The following is an 18,353-nucleotide window of genomic DNA, read 5'->3' as shown; positions in this document are numbered from 1 at the left end:
CTTCGCCCATTTGCAGTTTCCAGGGCTCTGACTCTCAAGGGCAGAAAATGTATCTGAATGACCTCTTCCATTTCTGGTGCCAAAACATGTTGCTCCTGAAGGTCTGGGGTTGCTTGGTAGCCAGATTTCCACCTGCATTTTAGTTTTGGAATATGAGCTGGCAGGATGTGGACTCTCGCTCTGTTTCCAGTGCTGGGCAGTTCCAGAGCTTGATTTGGGTTTTTTTCCCAGCCCTGGTGTTCATCAGCTTCTGGACTCCTCTGACCAAGAGCAGAGCACTCACCTCCAGTTGGATAAAACTCAGTAGCTTGATAAAGAGGAGCAGCAATGAGCTGAATTGCAAGGAGCTGGGTAAATTAACCCTTCTCCTGCTGTGGCACAGGCTCTGGAGCAGACTGGAGCAGGAGGTGGGCGTCCTGGAGCTGCATGACACAGGAGGGGCTAACCTTCACCCCAGGATTGGATATAAAGTACATTTAGAAGGCAGGAAGGTGCTGGTGTAGGCTGGAGGAGCGGAGGCACCGCAGTCAGGAGGGTGGGAAGGGACAGCTCCAACCCCGGCCCAGCAGCTCCTGGCACAGAACTCACCCTAAAGCCAAGTCTTCAGGGATGCTGCGTAACCTCATTAGGAGGCAGTTATTGCTGGTTTGCTTTGCTATTCAACTTGCCCTGAGCCTGTCCCAGAGCAGCACCCATGTGCTGGGAGCTGTATAAACAGGGCTCACGGCCACAGTGAAGGTTGGGTCAAGGGTGCTGTGGCAGCTTCAGCTCTTTGGGGCACCCAGCCCAGCTGAGAGGGAAGATGAGCAAGTGAGTCTTGAGGTAGCTGAGAGGCAACTGGAGGGATCCGAGGGGGGATGTGTGCAGCGTGAGGCGGGTTGAGCATGATTTTTTTTTTCCTCTGGGAAATTCAGCTTTGCATGTGGGTTTAGGTGTAGTGTGGGGTGAGATTCTCATCACTGCAAAGGCCTTGAGGTACTGAAAAGGGCTTTGGTTGTCACCCTCGCAGTGACGGCAGGGGATGGGGTTTGTGGTTGGGGACCGGCAGTGTCTGTGCTCGAGGGAGCGTGAGTGCAGCGGGGAGAGCCGAGCAGAGGCTGCCCCGCCTGCTCCCATCCCTGCCGCATGGCGAGCCCGCTGCACAGCCTCCACGCCTTGTCCAGGATGTGCCTGTGCTCCCTCTCCTCTCTTCCCATCCCTGCCCTTCTCCCCAGCCCACGAGTCACCTCTTTGCTCAGAGCAGCTGCACACTGGGGAGGTGGGAATGGAGAAGAGGGTGCCCTGAAAAGAAGCCACTGGGAGCTGGGGGGACCTGAAAGGGAGCCAGCAGCATCTGGACTGCACAGACAAGGAGGCAGTGGGAGCTGAGGAGCCCCAGGGAGGAGCCAGCAGGAGCTGGGGTATCCATGGAGCCTCCAGGGCTCTGTCACCGTCACTCTCACTATCACCCAGTCAGAGGAACTCCGCTAATCTCCCCTTTTCAGCCATGGCTGATGCTCCCAGACAAGCAAGGCCCTTGGAGCTGTCAGGTGAGCCTTTCCCAGAGCTTATGCAAATGATACTAATTAAAGGCATTCTTATCTGTTTGATTTCCCACACCTTTTGCCTCGAGGGGAATAGAAAACTTCATGTTTTAACTCCATATTTCATGGCAGTTGGAAGAACTGCCTAGGGAAAGTGTTGGGAAATGCAGCAGGTCACTCCTGATGAGAAGAATTGGCTTATGCAAGTGTTGAAACACTTTATTATGCATGAGAAACCTTCCAGAAATGGATGACTAATAGCAAAGAGGGAGCAGAGAAAGCAGTGGGAACATAGTACCAGGCTGGCATGGGATCCATGTCATCTTACCAGCTTAGCAGGGTTGGGCTAGGTCAGCACTTGCCTGAGAGACCTCTTGGAGTACCTGGCTGGCAGTGAGGGAAGTGATGTTAATGATTCAATAAACAGAGCCCTTCCCTTTTTGTGAACCAAACGGCCCCTGGTGCCAGGATCCCACTGGCAGCCCTGTGTTTCACTGGCAGCAGGTTACTGAGCCCAGATGGCCATGAAACCCCTGCTGCTGGGTGTGCAGGCAGGTTTGGCAGAGCATGCCCAGGCTGCATGTCCGTGAGGGGCCATTACAGCCCAGCTCCCAGCCCTGGCAGGGAGGGCTGCCCTGGTGCTGTGGGCACTCAGGGCTGTTGTGTGCACAGAGAGCCTTTGCCCTCTGGAGGTACCAGGCTGCACACCCAGCATCTCCTCTGCTGCTGGGCAGTTTGCTGGTACCCAAGGACAGGCACTGGACCATTGCAAAAGAGCAGGAGCAGCAACGTGCACCTTTGTGATTCCAGGCACTGGTGAACAGAGGATCAGTGAGGAAAGCTCTTGGCATAAAGGGGAAGGGACATGGCCCAGCCAGCTGCTGTCTGAAAATCCTCTTGGAGAGATGGCTGTCCCCAGCACTGCACCCAAAGGTGGCCTTTGCACCCACAGGGTGTGGAGATCTCCAGTGGGTTGAATTGCTGAGTTTCTGCTCTTTGTGCAAGGACCTTGAAGGTGCTGCAGGGCAGAGCATTGCTGGAGGAGAGTGTCTGAAGGTCAAAGCTGTGGGTGCAGCAAGCGCAGCTGAAGTCACTTGGGAAAAATGTGAGAAAACAGACATGTGGGCAGATGAGCATGGTCAGCTTCTGACCTCTGCTTCACATCTGCTGGGTTGTTACCTGGTTTTCTTCCACTGTCCTTCCCACCATCTCCCACCTTCCTGGGCACTCTGCTTTGGGTTGTAGGCAGGAGGTGAGCAGAGGCAGGTCCATAATTCCTGGCCTTGGAGGTAACAGAGGGCAGCCTGTGCTGAGCCCTGGCATCCTGCAGTCTGGGGAGGTTTCAACTCTCGGTAAGTCCCTGAAAGAAACTCCTGGATGCTCAAGGGCTGTGCTTTCACAACCAAAGGGAGATTTGCAACCTCCATCCGGAGGAGTGGCCCTTTCACCAGGTGATATCCATCTTGGAGAGAGGGAGAAAGAGGAGAGGGTAGGTGGTGAGTAGGAAAAGAGATCACTGCAGGTGGCTGTTGAGTAGTCCCGTGATACAGCGAGCACAAGACACCCAAGGAATTGTCCTGACATGAGCTGCCCTGAATTGCCCCAAAGAGTTCACACCGGGCACTGTTTTCCTTCACAGCAGGTTGGATCCTTTACACTGAGGATTTCCCAAGCCAGGAGCTCTCCAGGCAGAGATCTGTGTCTCACAACCAAGGAGATCCCTCAGTGACGCTGGCCTGTGATGTTTGTCAGCAGAGCAGGTGGAAGGAGCCCTAAGGCCCAGAGGCTGTGCAGGGTGGCTCCTCTGGGCAGAGGTCACCATCACCAAGGTGACTCAAAGCACTTTGAAAATGCAGCTTTTAGAGATACCAAAGAAACGAGCAAAACTGACTCTAGTGCTGTCTGAACTGCTCATCTTCCACGTGTTCGGGGTACCAGCCTACATCCACCTGAGCTTATGCTGCCAGCCTTAGCCAAGCTCACACTGACTTCTGCAGCCGTTTTGGATCACCAAAGGTTTGGCTCCTGTTATCTGCTGAACCTGAGTTTTCTTTCAGCTTCTCAGCTCCCTGGGTGGAGGTGCAGAAAAAGGATGGGATGCTGAGATGGCCCTGGAGCTCCAGGCTCAAGCATCCAGTCGCTCGAGTCCTGGGAGGTTCATGCGTCACTGCTGCTGAAATCCCCAGCCAGGAGGGCTGGGAGAGGCAGGGATCATCCTAAACAAAAACAGGGCGCCGGCTGGGCTGCCAGCATTGCAAAAGGACATTTCACCTCTTCATCCTTCTTGGTGGCACAGGCAGGGAGAGCCTCAGTGTAGGGGGGCCCAAGCTGCTGGGGATGGGGACAACACCTTGCCAGGCCTCAGGGACCACAGATAACACCACAGTCTCAGTCCAATGACATCAGTCCTTCTAATCCCCATGTCATGCCCGGGGTGGTGACAGCACAGAGCTGGCTGGGCTGCAGTGCCCCTCTGGATGCTGGCTGAGCTCCTGCGGAGGAGCACACGGGTGAGGGGTGACAGTGCCCCACACGAGCTGCAGCACCTTGGCCAGGATGCACAGACAGGCACAGGGAGAGGGGACAGTGAGGGAATGCAGCCGTGAGGGGAGCACGGCTTGCTCTGCAATGAGCTGCACCTGCTCCTCATCCTTGCCACGGACGTGCAGCAGAGCCGGGGCACGCAGGGGGTGCCGCAGCTGTGTCCCCCAGGCTAGGCAGGGAGCCTGAACTCCGCTGCAGCTTCGTGGGCCGTGCTGCGAGCATCGGGACTCGCGGAGCGCCGGCTGCCGGGCAGGGGCTCCGGGCCGGGCTGATTCACACGCGGAGCCGGGGCCGGGCTGCCGTGGGAAAGCGCGCCCGCCATGGCTCCCGAGCGCCGGGATTGCTTCAGCGGGGGTGCAGCCAAGATCCATTTCACAGAGGGCAGAGCAGATCTCGGCTGGGATTTACCAGTGACTAAGCATGTGCTGGCACGGGCTGCCCCAGCGTGAGAAAGGCAGGGCTGCTCCTCCTCCGAGGTGTGCCCGCTGCTGCCCTGCACCCCTGTGCCCCGGGGCTGTGCCACAGGGACACCGGCGGCAGCGGCCGGGGGGGCGCTCAGAAGCCTGGGGGTGCTGCCAGCCCCGAGTCCCCTCCTTCCAAACCGGCCCTCTGCCCTTTCCTCATCCCTGAGGCCAGGCAGGAGGGTGTGAGCAGAGCCCCTGCTTTCAGCCCTCTCAGCACATCGGCCCCCAGGCAGGACTGGGGCGTGGGCAGAGCTGCCACCCCCATCCCGAGCCTGGCACAGGGGCTGGGAGGACCCTGAGATGTCACAGAGATGCCAAACCCCTTTGTCAGGTCATGGCCGCTGCCCAGAGCAGTTGCACCCCAGACAGTGATCCAAGGTGCCACCATCTCCTGCTGATTCACCTCATGAAGATTTTTGAGGCCACAGCTAGTCCTGCCATGATGGATCTGTAGAAACCACACTTTTCCAAGAAGAAATAACCATCCCTTCTCCAGCAGAGAAGCTCCCCACTTCCCTCCCCTATATACAAAAGATCCACCGAAAAAACTGTTCAACATCCCCTGGAGCCAAGCATCAAGCCTGAAGCCACCACTGGTCCCTGCAAAGGAGCCATGCAACCCAGCTTGTGGAAGCGGCAGCCTTCCTCACTCTCTTCATCTCTTTTGGCTCATTTTATCAAGGCATTAAAAAAATTAATTGCAGTTTTTTATTACAGCTAATTGGTGCTGCTGCTTAAGTGGCTTATCTGGCTCCTGAGATCGTACTCTGGTTTTGGGAAGCTGAAGGTGGTGAAGGCCCAGAGGCTGTGGGGTGGCATGGGGCAAAGAGCCTCTTGGCAGCACCCAGCAGCCTCAGAGAGTGGGGAATACCAGGATACCCCTGTGCTGCTGGGCATTCCTGGCCCAGGGAGTGAACTACCCCTAATTCACAACAGTCATGAACTTTAGAGAAGCAGAAAAATTTGTGCAAGGTCACTCTGTGCACCCAAGCAGGACAGGAAGCCTGTGCCCAGCGTGCTGGCACTGCTGCTGGGGGTCCTGGTGGGCTCCAACCTGCCAGGGCTGGGCATCCTGGGGGATCTGGTGTGTGACACAGGGCAGGGGAGCCCCTTCATGTGCATGCCAGCAGGGAAGGCAGGGGAGGAGGGTGTCCTTAGGCCCTGCTGCACCTTCCTGGCTGCCAGTTCAATGGACAGCTGGTCTGGGAGCCTCCTGGAAACCTCTGACTCTGACTCTCCAGTGCTGCCACCATAGCCAATAGGTGACATCCCCACCCCTCCAGGCTCCGTGTCACTCTCCAGCATGCAGCCCATTGTCACTGTCACGGGGAGTGGGACCTGCACATGTCCCCAGCAGTTGCCTGTCCCTTCTACATGCCTGCTGCAATCCCACGGATCCCCGTGAGGGTGTGGGTACCTGTCAGGGGGTGGCATCTCGGCTCTGGGTCCAGCCTGTGCGAGCTGGGATGTCCTCAGGCCCCAGAGGGACCATCCAATGTCTGGTCAGGCTCTGCAGGAATTCAGATTTCCACAAATCCCAGCATCATTCTGCTTCCCTGGGCTTTCACCCAGATGCATTTCCCGGGTCCCTGGGTTTGAGGGTGAGACCAAGGAGGGCTTCGGCCGGCTCAGACATGCTCAGTCCCCTGTGATATCAGTGCTCTTATCTTGCCCCCAGCATGAGCAAGGAGCAGCACAGGGCTGTGTCCCAAATTGCTCAAGGGGTTGTTCCCTGATGCTGCTGTGCAAGTCAGAGGATTGCCACAAAATCCCCTTCTAAAGGTGATGCAGTGTTTTCCATGTCATTTGGGTGCTTCTAAGATCACCCCTTGTCCATCTCTGTCTGTCTGTCCATGCTGCTGCTCTGCAGGGCTGGAGCAGTGGGGCCTCAGGGGAATTAAGCCCAGGTGTCCTTTCTGGCCAAAAGGCTGGGGATGTGCTCTGGGATGGGGATGGATGGGGAGTGTGCCCTGCGATGGGGATGGATGGGGAGTGTGCGCTGGGATGGGGATGTGCACTGGGATGGGGATGGATGGGGAGTGTGTGCTGGTTTTGTGCAGGCTGCCAGTGGTGCTGCAAGGAAGAGCCAGGACCTGGTGGCAAGCTCGTTTCCAAACAAATCAGCCTGCCCCGCTCCTCCTGCAGGCAGCTGTGTGGGAGCAGGGCCATGGCTGCCCCGTGCCATGAACCCAACACTGCTCCAGCCCCAAACCAGTAGGGTGGCTGCCAGCCCGCACCAGGGCCTGCCTGGGAGCTGGAAAAGCCTTTCTGGTTTCAACAGGCTCTGGAGCAAAGCCCCTGGCAGGGAACTGACTTGTTCTGGTTAGAGAAGTTGCTCACCTCTCTCCCTCCTTGCCTTGGGTGCAATGTGCAGAAAACAGCCCCTAAAAACAAACAGCTGACAAAAGGTGTTGTGGCACATCCCAACAACCAGCTCCCAGCCCAGGAGGGAGGGGAGGGGAAAGGGAAGGTGTCAGGACTGTGATGTTCCCAGGGAGCTTTAGTGCTGCTCACTCTGGGCAAGTGTTTGGCTGCCAGCTGCACCCTGTGCCTAGCCCCAGGCACCATCCCTGGGTGCTCCCCAGCAAGGGGATTTAGGGAGCTCTTTGGGGTCCAGCACCTGGCACATCTGGGCACTCAGAGACCTGTCTGGGTACATTTTGGCAAACAAAAGATGGTAGCAAGCGTGACTTAGTCTTCACAGTGCTGCAGCAGAGCCAAGCCAAGCAGAGCCAAATGAGAGCCCAGAGTGTTTTGGGGCCCACAGCCTTCATCCCCAGCCTCTGTCAGACAAGAGAGATCAAATCTTGAAGCCACAACTGAGAATTTGAGTGTCTGCTTGATCCTTGAAGGCAGCCTGATTGCTGCTGTTTTCTGGCCGGGGAGCCAGGGTGGGCAGTGCTGGCAGCCTGTCTGCAGACGTGGCTGGGCACACACAGAGGGAGCCCCTCTGGAGGGGTTCTTGGCCCTGTGCTGGTGCCTGTGCCTGGCCCTGCTCTGTGGGACCCTCCTTGCCTTGGTTTCCCTGCTGTGGTGCATGTGATGGAGGCTGCCTGTGCCAGGGGTGCCCAGCATGGGTTTGTGCCCTGGGCAGGCAGGAGGTGCCTGGGGAGCGCCATGGCCATCTCACTGACCTCCCCCTCTCTCTTCTCTCAGGTGTGCAACTGCAACAAGTACCTGAAGGTCCCACGGGAGAGGATGAAGCAGCTGGTGGAGAGCAGCAGACGAGTGTCAGGGGAGCACAGTGCAGGTGAGTGAGTGGGTGATCCCCCCTCCTGTGCCCTTCCCTGGGACTCACTGCTCTGGACAGAGCAGGACCATCCCCCTGGGCCTGGGGCTTTCTCAGAGGGGGATGAGAGTGCCCTGCCATCAACCTGCCATGGGCTGCAGACCCACAGAGCTCTTTCATGTCCGATCTATGTCTCTGCCCTGGCTGCCCTGTCCTGCCCTGCAAGGCACAGGGTCATGGATGGGATTGCCCAGCCGGGGCAGTTGGTGACATGCCAGCAGTGGCTCAAGTGACAGCCTGAGGCCTTCATCACCTGAAAGTGAAAAACTCAGCTTGGGTGGTGAAATGCCTCCTGGCTGGGGCTGCTCACAGTGCCTTCCTCACCTGCCCAGTGCCTCTTGAATTAGGTCAGGCTGCAGGGAGCTGAGTCAGTGCAGCCTGCCCCAGCAGGCTCAAGGGAGAGAAGGCTCCTCCATACCCCAAGGTGCATTGACCCACACACACTCCTTCCCTCAGGGAGACCCATTGTGGTGGCAAACGACACCCATGGCAGACCGGAATGGGAACGTGCCCCTGCTGCTGCTCCAGGGCAGCCCAGTCTCTGCTGCAGCCCTTTGGTGCGTCCCTTCCCATCTGCTGACAGCAGGGAACAGGGGAAGTGGCGGCTGCCGGGCGCTCCTGGCCAGCTGGGGCTGTGCTGGGGCTGCACGTGTGGCTGTGGGCATGAGGAACGTGGTGGGGCAGCTGTTCCCAGGGTGCCTGGGAGTGCTGTGCCTCCCCAGAGGCCGGGACATCCTCCCCAGCGGTTTCTCTGGTGAGGGCATTCTCTGCGTGTGTACCCAGCGACCAGACAGGCCAGTTCAGCCAGTTCCAGAGTATGGGAAATAGAAATGCTGTGCTTTGTGTTCAGAGTGAGCTGCTTTCCCTTCCCCCTTTGGGATGAGGTGGATGGAGTTGGGAGGGTCTCACACAGCACCATCGCTCCCCCACACAGACTCTTTCAGGACCACCTTGCTCTGCTCCTTACCCTCCATCTGCAACAGCCTGTGTCCCCACTGGGCCGTGCAGTCTCCTGCTGGGTCCCCCCATGGACCTGGGGGTTCATGGGGAAGGAGCAGGAGGGACCCCTGTACTGGCCATGTCAGCCATGGCATTGGAGGGTCCTGCAATGGGGAACATGCTCTGCCCCGAGCAGGCAGGGCACGGACCCGAGGTGCCACAGCATCCCCAGAGGGGTGGTGGAGACATGAGACAGAAGCTGTGATTCCCAGACAGGTGGGCATGGCAGGGCTGGAGACTCACAGCAGAGCCCCTGTGACCCAGGGCTCTGGCCCCCTCCTGGGGGTTCCATTTCTGTCTGGATTTTGCCAGGAGCTGCAGGGATTGCAAGCAGGGATCGCAAGTGTGAGCTTGACTAGGTTGCCCCAAAATGTCCCACCTTGGGTCAGATATTCAGGAAGACAAACAGGAGGGTGTGCTGACAGTGTTCTGTCAATGCTTGGTGGGGACGGTGGTGGCATTGGAACAGGCTGGGCAGCCACAGAAGTGGGTCAATAAGAAAAATCTCACCTGTTCCCTGATTTCCTTTACATTTTCCTGCTGCAGCAGTTGGTGGCAGGATCTGCTCTGCCCTTGTCATGGCCCAACACATGGCATGGGGGTGTTCAGCACCCACAGCCACACACCAGGACTGTCCCCTGTCCCATGACTCCAGCCCAGGCCACGTTGTCCCTATCATGCCCCTGTGCATGGCCCAGACCATGGCCAGGTGCTGCTGCTTGGCAAGAAATGCCTTTTCCCTGCTCCTGCTTCCAGGCAAGGAGGGAACCTCCTCCCACGGGGGACTCACCTCTCCAGGGAGGAGCTGGTGGGTGCTGGAGCAGGTGGGTGATGGGGACAGATCCTTCAGGACCACCTCTCAACACAAGTCTGCATCTGGCCCAGGTGCTCCCAAGTGCTGGGGTCCAGCAGCCAGTGCTGCTCCATTTGGTCCCTGGATTTTTATAGCAGGGCTTCCAAGAGATGAAAGGACAATTATTCATCCTGTAATAGCTCACTTTTACTTGGACCTAGGACTTTCACAGGTTTTAGGGAACATAATCCTTGACACAGACACATTTTCCCTGCGTGAGGGTTTTGACAGAAGTGCTGCAAATGGTTTCAAGCCCTGACAGCTTTTCCCTGTGATTTCCCAGTGGGATGCTGTGAGCAGCTCAGGTGCCTGGAGCAGACAGGGGCAGAGAGGGGAGCAGGGCTGTGGGTCACCACAGGGCACAGGCAAGTGCTCCCTGCAGGCAGTGACAGACTGTAGCTCCCAAGGGAGCCAGGGGAATGGGCTGTGTCACAGCCTCTTGTCTGCTGTGGGGAACTCTTGCTTAGTCAGTGCAGTAAAACCAGCTGGCACAGGGCCCCAGAGCTCGGTGGGTGCTCTGCCAGATGAAATCTGGTCTCTGGGAAAGGCGAGGATGTAGCACATTCCATTGGGTTGCGAGCTGCCAAACAGAGGAGGCGAATTTAATTGCAAAATCTCCCCTCACCATCTAAAATGTGCTGCAAAAGATGTAAACAGTGGATCTTGCTGCTCCTGAGCCGGTGGTGCTGAGCAGGCAGGGTGCAGCCTGCACTGCCATGCTGGGTGGGCACCCTCCCTGGGCAGCTGCCAGTGCTGGGGCTCAGACACAGGTGCAGGACACGTCCCCGATGGCCCCAGCGGTGCTGCAGGAGCAGCTGGAGTGTCCCTGCACTGGTGGCAGGATGGCATCGAGCACCTGCGGCACCCACCTTGCCCCTGCCAGCCTGAGCAGTGACTTAGGGTTTCTTTCCCTTCTCAGACCTTGGCTCTGAGCCTGGGGAAAAGCCAGCAGAGACAGCTCAAGGCAGGTGGGAGGAAGAGCTGCAGTCCACAGTGTGGGGAAGGCTGGGGTGCCAGCAGGACTGCCCCTCCTCTACAGCCACCACACTCGGGCAGCTGAGGGCATGGGCTGGTGGGACCCACTCGCCTGAGCCAGGAGCTCTGATGGATGGCAGGAAGAATCCCCTGCATGCCCAAAGCCCTACAGCTGGAGGCTTTCCTGATCTACAGTGTTTGGCTTTGCTGTGAGCACCACACTTGTCTTGTTGCCATGTGGAAAAGGTGTGAGATGGATCCTTGTGCTGTCCTGGGAGTGTTCTTGCACACATGGATCCTCACTGCTTTGTACCAAACTCCATTTGTAGGGCCAAGGCACCCCCATTGTCTTGGGCTGCTCTGAATACTCCTGCATGGAAGGGGATGAGTTCCTGAGGGGTTGCACCCCTGGATCCAGGGGCTCCCCTGCCCCCTTCAGCCACCCCATGCATTTAGGCTCTCTTTTCTCCAGGGTGCAACAGAATAACAGGAGCATCTTCACGTGCCCAAGCAGGCCATGGATGGGACCAGGGGCTGCAGTGGTGAGAGCAGCCAGAAGCACCCCCCAGGCTCAGCCAGCTCTCCCTCTTCAGTGGGATTCACTTGCTCATTTGGGAAAGCAGGGCATGGCTGGGAGCCGGGGCCAGCGCTGTGTGTGCTGGTTTGCAGAGCTCTGCTGTGCCTGCTGCCAGGGCACTGTGCCCAGCGGGGCCGGGAAGGAGCTGGGGCCATTCAGAGCCGGGACCACTGCGTGCTGCTCCCAGCACTGGTACAGGGGCTGGCAGGCCTCTCTCCACAGCGGCACGGGGAGAGGAGAGCAGCTGGAGCTGCCTCTTGCTTGAGCTCATCCTCCCTCCTCCACCCTGGGAACATCTTAAGATCACGGCCAGGCTGCTGCAGCCCAGGTTGCACAATCCTGGGTCCTTTGTCCTTTGCTTATCTGCCTTATTGAGGAGGAAAAGATAACCAGGCATCTTCAGTGCCCTGCAATCAGCACATTTCTCAGGCTCGTAACTACTCTTATCAGGCTGATCTCTCACCGAGGCCGAGGTTTCCCATGCACCTTTGTACTCCAAGAATGCTCCCAGGTCTGTGTTCAGCCTTGTGCAAAGCCTCGACAAAACTTTGAGCTTCCTCCCCAGCCCCCAGGCCTGGCTGCCCTGAGCCCCACATACGCTGCGAGGGCTCTGGTGGGGCAGGGCTGGGGCTGGCACAGGGCTCAGGCTGGCACAGGGCTCAGGCTGGCACAGGGCTGCCAGACCCACAGCCTCTCCAGAGGCAGCAGGAGCTGCCAGGTGCTTGCCTGAGCCAGCTGGGACAGGCACCCAGCTCCTCGCCCCAAGGCCTTGGTTGGGGCCAGGGTGACACAGAGGGACCTGGGCTAGAACAGGGCCCTGGGGCAGGATTTTGGGCAGGAGTACCTGGCTCCCTGGGAAGTTGTTGGCTGCCACCCTGATACTGAAACCCTGGGGGAGCCCAGAGCTCACACAGTGGGGACAGGTTGTTCCAAGACAAATCAGGGCTGGGTGGGCTGGGAAAGGGGAATGGGCAGAGGTTCAAAAGAGGATTGCCCTGATCCTGCTCGTCCCATCTTTCCAAGCCCTGCTGTGCCCCCCTGTCCTGCTGGGAAGTCCCGGTGCTGTCCCAGTAGTGCTGACCCAGCATTCCAGCATTGCAGCTAACACAAAAGGCTGGAGGGACTGCAGGTCACCAGTGTCACCATCACGGTGGCCTTTCAATGTGTCCCCACTAAGAGCCCCTCTGTGTGGGGGAATGTGCATCCCCTTGCCCACGGTGGGCAGCCCCTGTGCTGTCCCATGTCCATCCCACTGGCTTCAGCCCCATGTGCATGAGCAGGACCTTGCAGTGAGGCACATGAAGCTGCAGCTTCTGTCTCATCCCTATCTTGGGACAAGTCACTTTGCCCCCACAGCCTCCCTGTGGCAATAGTTCAGGGTTTTTGTGGGACCACCAGAGTGTTCCCGGTGATTGTGGGTCTCAGAGGCTGCCACGTCCCTTCAGGTGAAGGGACTGTTGGTCCCTTGGACTGCCCAGAGCCTGTTCAGTGCCCAGGCTGTGGGATGGGCCTCTGGCATGGGTCTGCCCCACTGTCTTGGTGCTGGTGATTGGGGGCTGAAAGAAGGAGCTCCTGCTGCACCCACCTCATGGAGCATGGGGCCACCCCACCCTGGCATACAGCAGGGGCTTGAGCAGAAAGCAGGGCTGCTGCAGAGGTGACAAGTGTGTGCAGAGGTGGGATCCCACCACTGATAGTGGCCCTGCTTAGCTCAGGAAAGAACCTGATGCAGAAATAAGCAGCATGGGGGTGCTGCAGAATCCCCTCTCCCCTGGCAGTGAGACATCACAGTGGGAAGAGCAGCAGTTTTTGCTGTTCCCATGGGATTCATTCCCACAGGTGAGCAGGGGTGTGCAGGAGCTGTGAGAGGGGAGCATGGGTGAGGCCAGCAGGAGATGGCTCTTGTGCTGAGGACTGCCCAGCTGGGGACAGTGCTGGGGGACAACTGCTGCTGCCTGTGGAGCTCTGCAGCACTCACGTGGGGGTGCTCAGCTTTGGGGGGCTGCAGGGCTCAGCCCCTCACCCAGGGTCTGTCATCCCCAGGGTGACCCTGCCAAGAGGAGGAGAGGTGAGTGAGAGGCAAAGGGGTTTTTATTTTCAAGATGTTTTATAATGGGATTATTAGTTCCCAAGAAGTGTTTCGAATTGATTTGGTAAGGAATGGCTTTCCTTTCTCCTCCGCGGCGATGCGGTGGGAATCCAGCCCTTGGTGTGAACCTCACAGAGCTCTGCAAGCCACAGATCTGACAAGCTCCCAGCACAAAGGAGGGATACACTGGGCTCCCCTGCACCCTACTCATGCCTTTTGCTCCATCTCTCCTGGAACTCCAGGGTGTGCAGCGTCCCAAGGGAGCCGTGGCTCTGCTGGAGAGGCCTCTGCCTGTCTGAAAGGGGAGAAAAATCCCTCCCTCAAGCCCTCCCCCCTCTTTCCTCTGGAAACCCCTGTTTTTCTGGGGGACCCAGCCTTTCCCAGCTCAGTTTTCCCGCATGCCCCGCTGGCATCCTGTGCGTGGCGCCTGGTGGCCCTTTCACCCTGTCGGTGAGGGGAGCACAGGCATCTTCAAAAGCCCTGGGAAGAATTTGGTGGGAGGGGGAGAAGGGGTTTTACAAGCTCCCATTCAGAAATGGTCACTTTGAAGTGATGTAGCATTTTCAATCCTTTGAAGAGCCACAATTAGGAGGGGGCTGGTGCAAGCAAAGGCAAAACTACGGGGTGACCATCACAGCTTTTCTCTCCTCAGGCTTTTAAGGGATGAACTTTCCCTCCCTGCCTGCCTTTTTCCCACGAGCCCAGGGGGTGGGATTGGGGTGTTTGGGGGAGCTGGAAGTTTCTCATCCCCCTGTGCAGGGAAGGAGGAGTTTGCCATTGGCTTTGCCCACCAGCAGCAGGACAGCAGAGGGAGCGTGGTGGAAGAGAGAGCAAATTGCTCCACATCCCTGCAGGCACACGGAATGGCAGTGCCCTGTCAGTGTGCTGGTGCCATGCTCTGTCCAGGGAAATTTTAGGGTCCGTGATGGGGAAAGCTGTTGGCCATGGGTGCTGTGTGCTCTCAGTGTCATTTCCATTGCGTTGGATCTTAAAGTCCCACCCAAGGTCCCTTCGAGATCTGGAGCACAAGAGCAGAGAGGATAGGAGAAAAAAGGGTGCCCAGTCTGAGGCCACCCCATGCCACCAAACACAGGAGCAGCACAGGGCAGAGTGGGGTGGGAACAGAGTGAGGACAGAGCCGCTGTTCTTGCCTTGGGGATCTGCCACCCACTGGCAGGCTTCATCCTGGAGAAACCCCTGGGAAATGGATCCCCCTCCACACCCCTGCTCTGGGTGGCTCAGGAATCTCCCCAGAGCAGCCTGGGTGTTTCGCCACTTGCCAGAAATTTGAGAAAATGGGAAATTGAGGTCACTGTTTTCCCTTTAAGGATAGATGTCAGTGTCCAAAGCAAATGTGGGGGGTGAAGGAAAGGCCTATCCGTGAGTGAGGCCATGGGGCAGCTGTTCAGGGCACAGTCCTGATGAGCCCAACTCTTGCCCAGTGTCTCAGATGGGGCTTGGGGCTGCCTCTTGTGCTGTGGCAGCAAACCCCAGACTAGTGCTACTGCTGGGCAATGTGGTGGTGAAAGGCTGGCCTGCAAATCCCCCATGAAAACATCCCCAGTGGTAGCCATGACCGTGAGCACGGCTGTTGATGTGCTGGGAAGCGGGGGTGACTGTGCCCCACCAGCTTGGGCTGGCAATCTGCCCTGGGGAGGTGTGGAAGGTCTGGGGGGGTCTGGGGAACACCCCTGAACCAGGCTCTGCTGTGAGCTGAGCCTTCCCCACCTCCCCCGTGGCTCTTTCTGCCCAGACCCCACGGCACAGCTCGGGGGTGACTCTGCCAGGCCAGGACAGCCCTGCCAGGATGGGATGGCCATTTCAGGGCTGTTCCCAGCCAGGTTCCCCCAGCATGTCCCAGCTCCTGATGGCTCTGGAATGGAGGGAAGGGCCAGCTGGGAATGCTGGTGTCCTTCTCCATCCCAGCTGGCTCCTGGCTCCTGTGATCCTGAAAAGTGTGGGGTGAACACCCCAGAAGTGCCGCTAGAGCGATGCAGGATACCTTTTGTTGCCTTAATTGGTGCCTGAGCAGGACAGATCCCCCTGCCACAATGGGGACATCCCGCAGCAACAACTGCAGCCTGTTCCCTGCCAGGCCCCCGGATGGATGGGGGGCAGCTCAGCCTTCGGCCTCCTCTGCCCGGGTCTGGGGAGCTGCCATGCCCCGGGAGAGCCCGGCGGGTCCGGCCTGCGGCTCGGGACACTCCTGTGCCAGGGCAGCGATCCTGGCACAGGGCTGGGGGCACAGGGGCAGCACTGGGGTGTGAGGGTGCGGGGACAGCTCAGGGACCCACGTCACTGTCACTGTGCCCCTTGCCCAGGGTACGGGGGAGGTCACACACTGGGGAAGGGGCCCAAGGCCCGGTCTGTGTGGGCAGGCCGGGAGAGTCAAGGGTGCCGTTGGCAGCTGATCCCGGTGGCGGTTTGATTAAAGCAGCAGCAGCAGCAGGGGTTTGCCTGCTCTTTGTCTGCCCCATAACGCAGCCGGGCATGGGGGCACAGCCCTGCTCAGAGAGTAGCCTGGCCTGGCCTGTGACCGGGAGGGAAGCCAGCACACCCAGAGCAGCAGCAGCAGCACTGCAGCCATCACCCAGCGCGGGACAGGCCCCAGGACACGGCAAAGGAACTGCAGGGGAGCGAGTGGCTGCACGGGTGCCACGCTCAGGGCAGGCAGCTGCTGGGTGCTGGTGACAACCACCCGAATTCAGGGGATGCTCCTCCCTGAGATGCAGGGCACAGCCTGGAGCCCTGCAGGGAGGACAGGCCCATCACAGGGTGGCTCACTCAGTTAAGCACAGATTCCACTCATGACACCGGTGGCTGGTGGTTTGTCTGCTGTCTCCTCTCTCCACAGGCTGCCCGGGGAGCCGGAGCTGCGGTGCCACCGTGCCAGGCTGTGACACTGCCCAGGCTGGCTGCGCCCCACACGGCGAGCAGGCAGAGGGCACGGAGCTGTGTGGGGCAGCCACGGGGCTGGCAGGGGACACGGCCCTGCAGGTCACTGCCATCCCCCCCGGAGTGCTGGACAGAGCAGAGCTCACTGACTTCTACTGCTGCACCTGCTGTGGGAAAGTGTTTTGGGAAGGGTCCCATTTTGGACGCGTCGTGTCCCAGTTTCAGGATGTTCTTGTGGCCTCTGGGGACACACAGAGCATCTATGAGCGGAGCTGAGGAGAAGCACGGGGGCTCCACAGGGGAACTGGGACTGCCTGGTGAACCTCAGCAGATTTTGGGCTGTGGGTTTCTGGAGAGAGGCTGGAAGTGGGGAGGCAGGAGCTCTCATTTTGGGATCCATCACGGAGAGCACTGTCACAGGTGCACCAGTGGTTTGCAACAGCCCAAAAATACATGGCCTCTATGAGATCATTAAAGCAGAGGTGGCTGAAGAATGGGCCCTTTGCTTTATTTCTGCCCCTCTCCAAACTACACATGGCAAGATGATGGGAGGGCTCTGCTGAACAAAACCACCACCCCAGCAGTGCAGACTCCACTCACCCACACACCCCAGTGCCTCTCTGCCCGCTCACTCATGGGGAGCAGGAGCTGCATCCCCAACAGCAGCACAGGGCAGAGAGCACCCTGAGCACTGCCAGCCTGTGGGACATGTGCCAAGCCTCAGCCCATCCCCAGCATCCTGCTCACCCTGGCCCTGCACTCCCAGCACTCCTGGAGGCAGCTGGCGGGCACAGGCACAGAGCTCTGGGGAGGCTGAGCATTGCTGGGCTCAGGGAAATTCCTGGTGCACCACAATGCCCACTGGCACCTGCACCCCCTGTGCTGCAGCCTGGGGTGCCCCAGCAGGGCCAGGCTGGTCCTGAGGGGCTCCCACTGGTGCCAAAGCTGCCAGCCCCTTCCTCCCCTGGGGAGACGCCTCAGCACAGCCCGTGCCCAGGCTCTGCACTGGGTACACAGCAGGGACAAGGAGGTGTGTGGGCCCACTAATACCAGGAACTGGAATCACTGGTGGGACTGGCCAGAGGAGGCTGCATCTCACCATGGAGATGCCAGGCAGGTCCTGAAGCTCCAGGGGGCTGCTGCCCAGTGTCTCCTGATCAATGGCCAGGCTCACACCACTCCATCCTGAACAGAGCATCATCTGCAAAATTCCCCCTCTAATCTGTTTTAACTGCCAGGCCTTGCTGTTATTGTTGAGAGGGCCTGAGGAGTTCTTGGCTGAGGTGTGACATTTATGGGCTAGTGAAGCACTGGCCCAGGCAGCTCATGCTGCAGTGCAGGACTCATTTTCCCTCTTCCAAAGGTCCTGGCTACATGCTGCCAGGGGCTCCTTCCTCCCAGGGACATCTCACCCTCTAGCTCAATGCTTTAATAAAAGAAACACACCATTTTCCCACTTTAAATAGTCTTCTTTTCCATAGCATCCATAATATTAATGCCTGAGCATTAATTGGTACAAGTGACCCTAAAAGGCAGCCACCCCCACACTGCCAGTACCAGGCACTGAGCAGCCCAAGCCCCTCAGGCTCCACACAGACTCATCCTTGTGTCAGCATCCTGCTTCCTCAGGGTTTGCTCTGGGAGGGCAGAAACTGGGGATGAGTCAAAGCAGGAATGATGCACTGCTGGCCCCCACAATGTGCACTGCTTTGTCTGCCATGAAATAAAACTCTCCAAAATGGGATTAACCTTTCCAGGTCCTGTTTAGGGGAAGCTGCTGAGCCACATGCACATCTGACCACTCATGGGCACTTCTGGCCTTTGCTTGCTGGGTTTCCCAGAGCTGTGGTTCCACATTCATCTGCCACTGCTTCTGCTGTGGCAGGAAGCTCACACGAGATGGGGACACACAGCCCTGTCCCTCACCTGGGGACAGCTGCCTAGAAGGTGCCTTTCCCTCTGATCCCTGGGGACAGCAGGGTCACCTCCTGCTCAGCTCCAGGATTTTATCTGCTTGAGAGTTGAGCTCTTGTGCTTACAGTCAGGGCTGTGCTAGGGCGGGGTCCCATGGCTGGGACTTGCTCTAGGACACCCACCCAGGACAGAACCCGGCAAGCAGTGTGTGCCTGTGGACATGGCACAAAA

General features: G+C 58.5%; 1 protein-coding gene across 7 annotated transcripts in view; it reads left to right on the top strand.

Moving 5' to 3' along the window:
• EXD3 (exonuclease 3'-5' domain containing 3) overlaps window positions 1-17,437 on the top strand; it is a 250,109-nt gene extending 232,672 nt beyond the window's left edge. For 6 of the 7 annotated variants that reach the window (XM_026796356.2, XM_074556342.1, XM_005491855.4 and 3 more), the window contains 2 exons: window positions 7,688-7,781; window positions 16,168-17,433. In XM_026796356.2, coding sequence (XP_026652157.2) covers window positions 7,688-7,781; window positions 16,168-16,484 — 411 coding nt within the window. In that variant the 3' untranslated portion in view covers window positions 16,485-17,433. Of the gene's footprint in view, window positions 1-7,687; window positions 7,782-16,167 lie in introns of all 7 variants that reach the window. The other variant, XM_074556339.1, reaches the window with a different exon arrangement.
• The last annotated feature ends 916 nt before the right edge of the window (window positions 17,438-18,353 follow it).

Source organism: Zonotrichia albicollis, chromosome 21 (assembly GCF_047830755.1).
Source record: "Zonotrichia albicollis isolate bZonAlb1 chromosome 21, bZonAlb1.hap1, whole genome shotgun sequence".
NCBI classification, from domain to species: domain Eukaryota; kingdom Metazoa; phylum Chordata; class Aves; order Passeriformes; family Passerellidae; genus Zonotrichia; species Zonotrichia albicollis.
The sequence above is the reverse complement of the archived record's forward strand: the minus strand, read 5'-3'. Positions and strand labels throughout refer to the sequence as shown.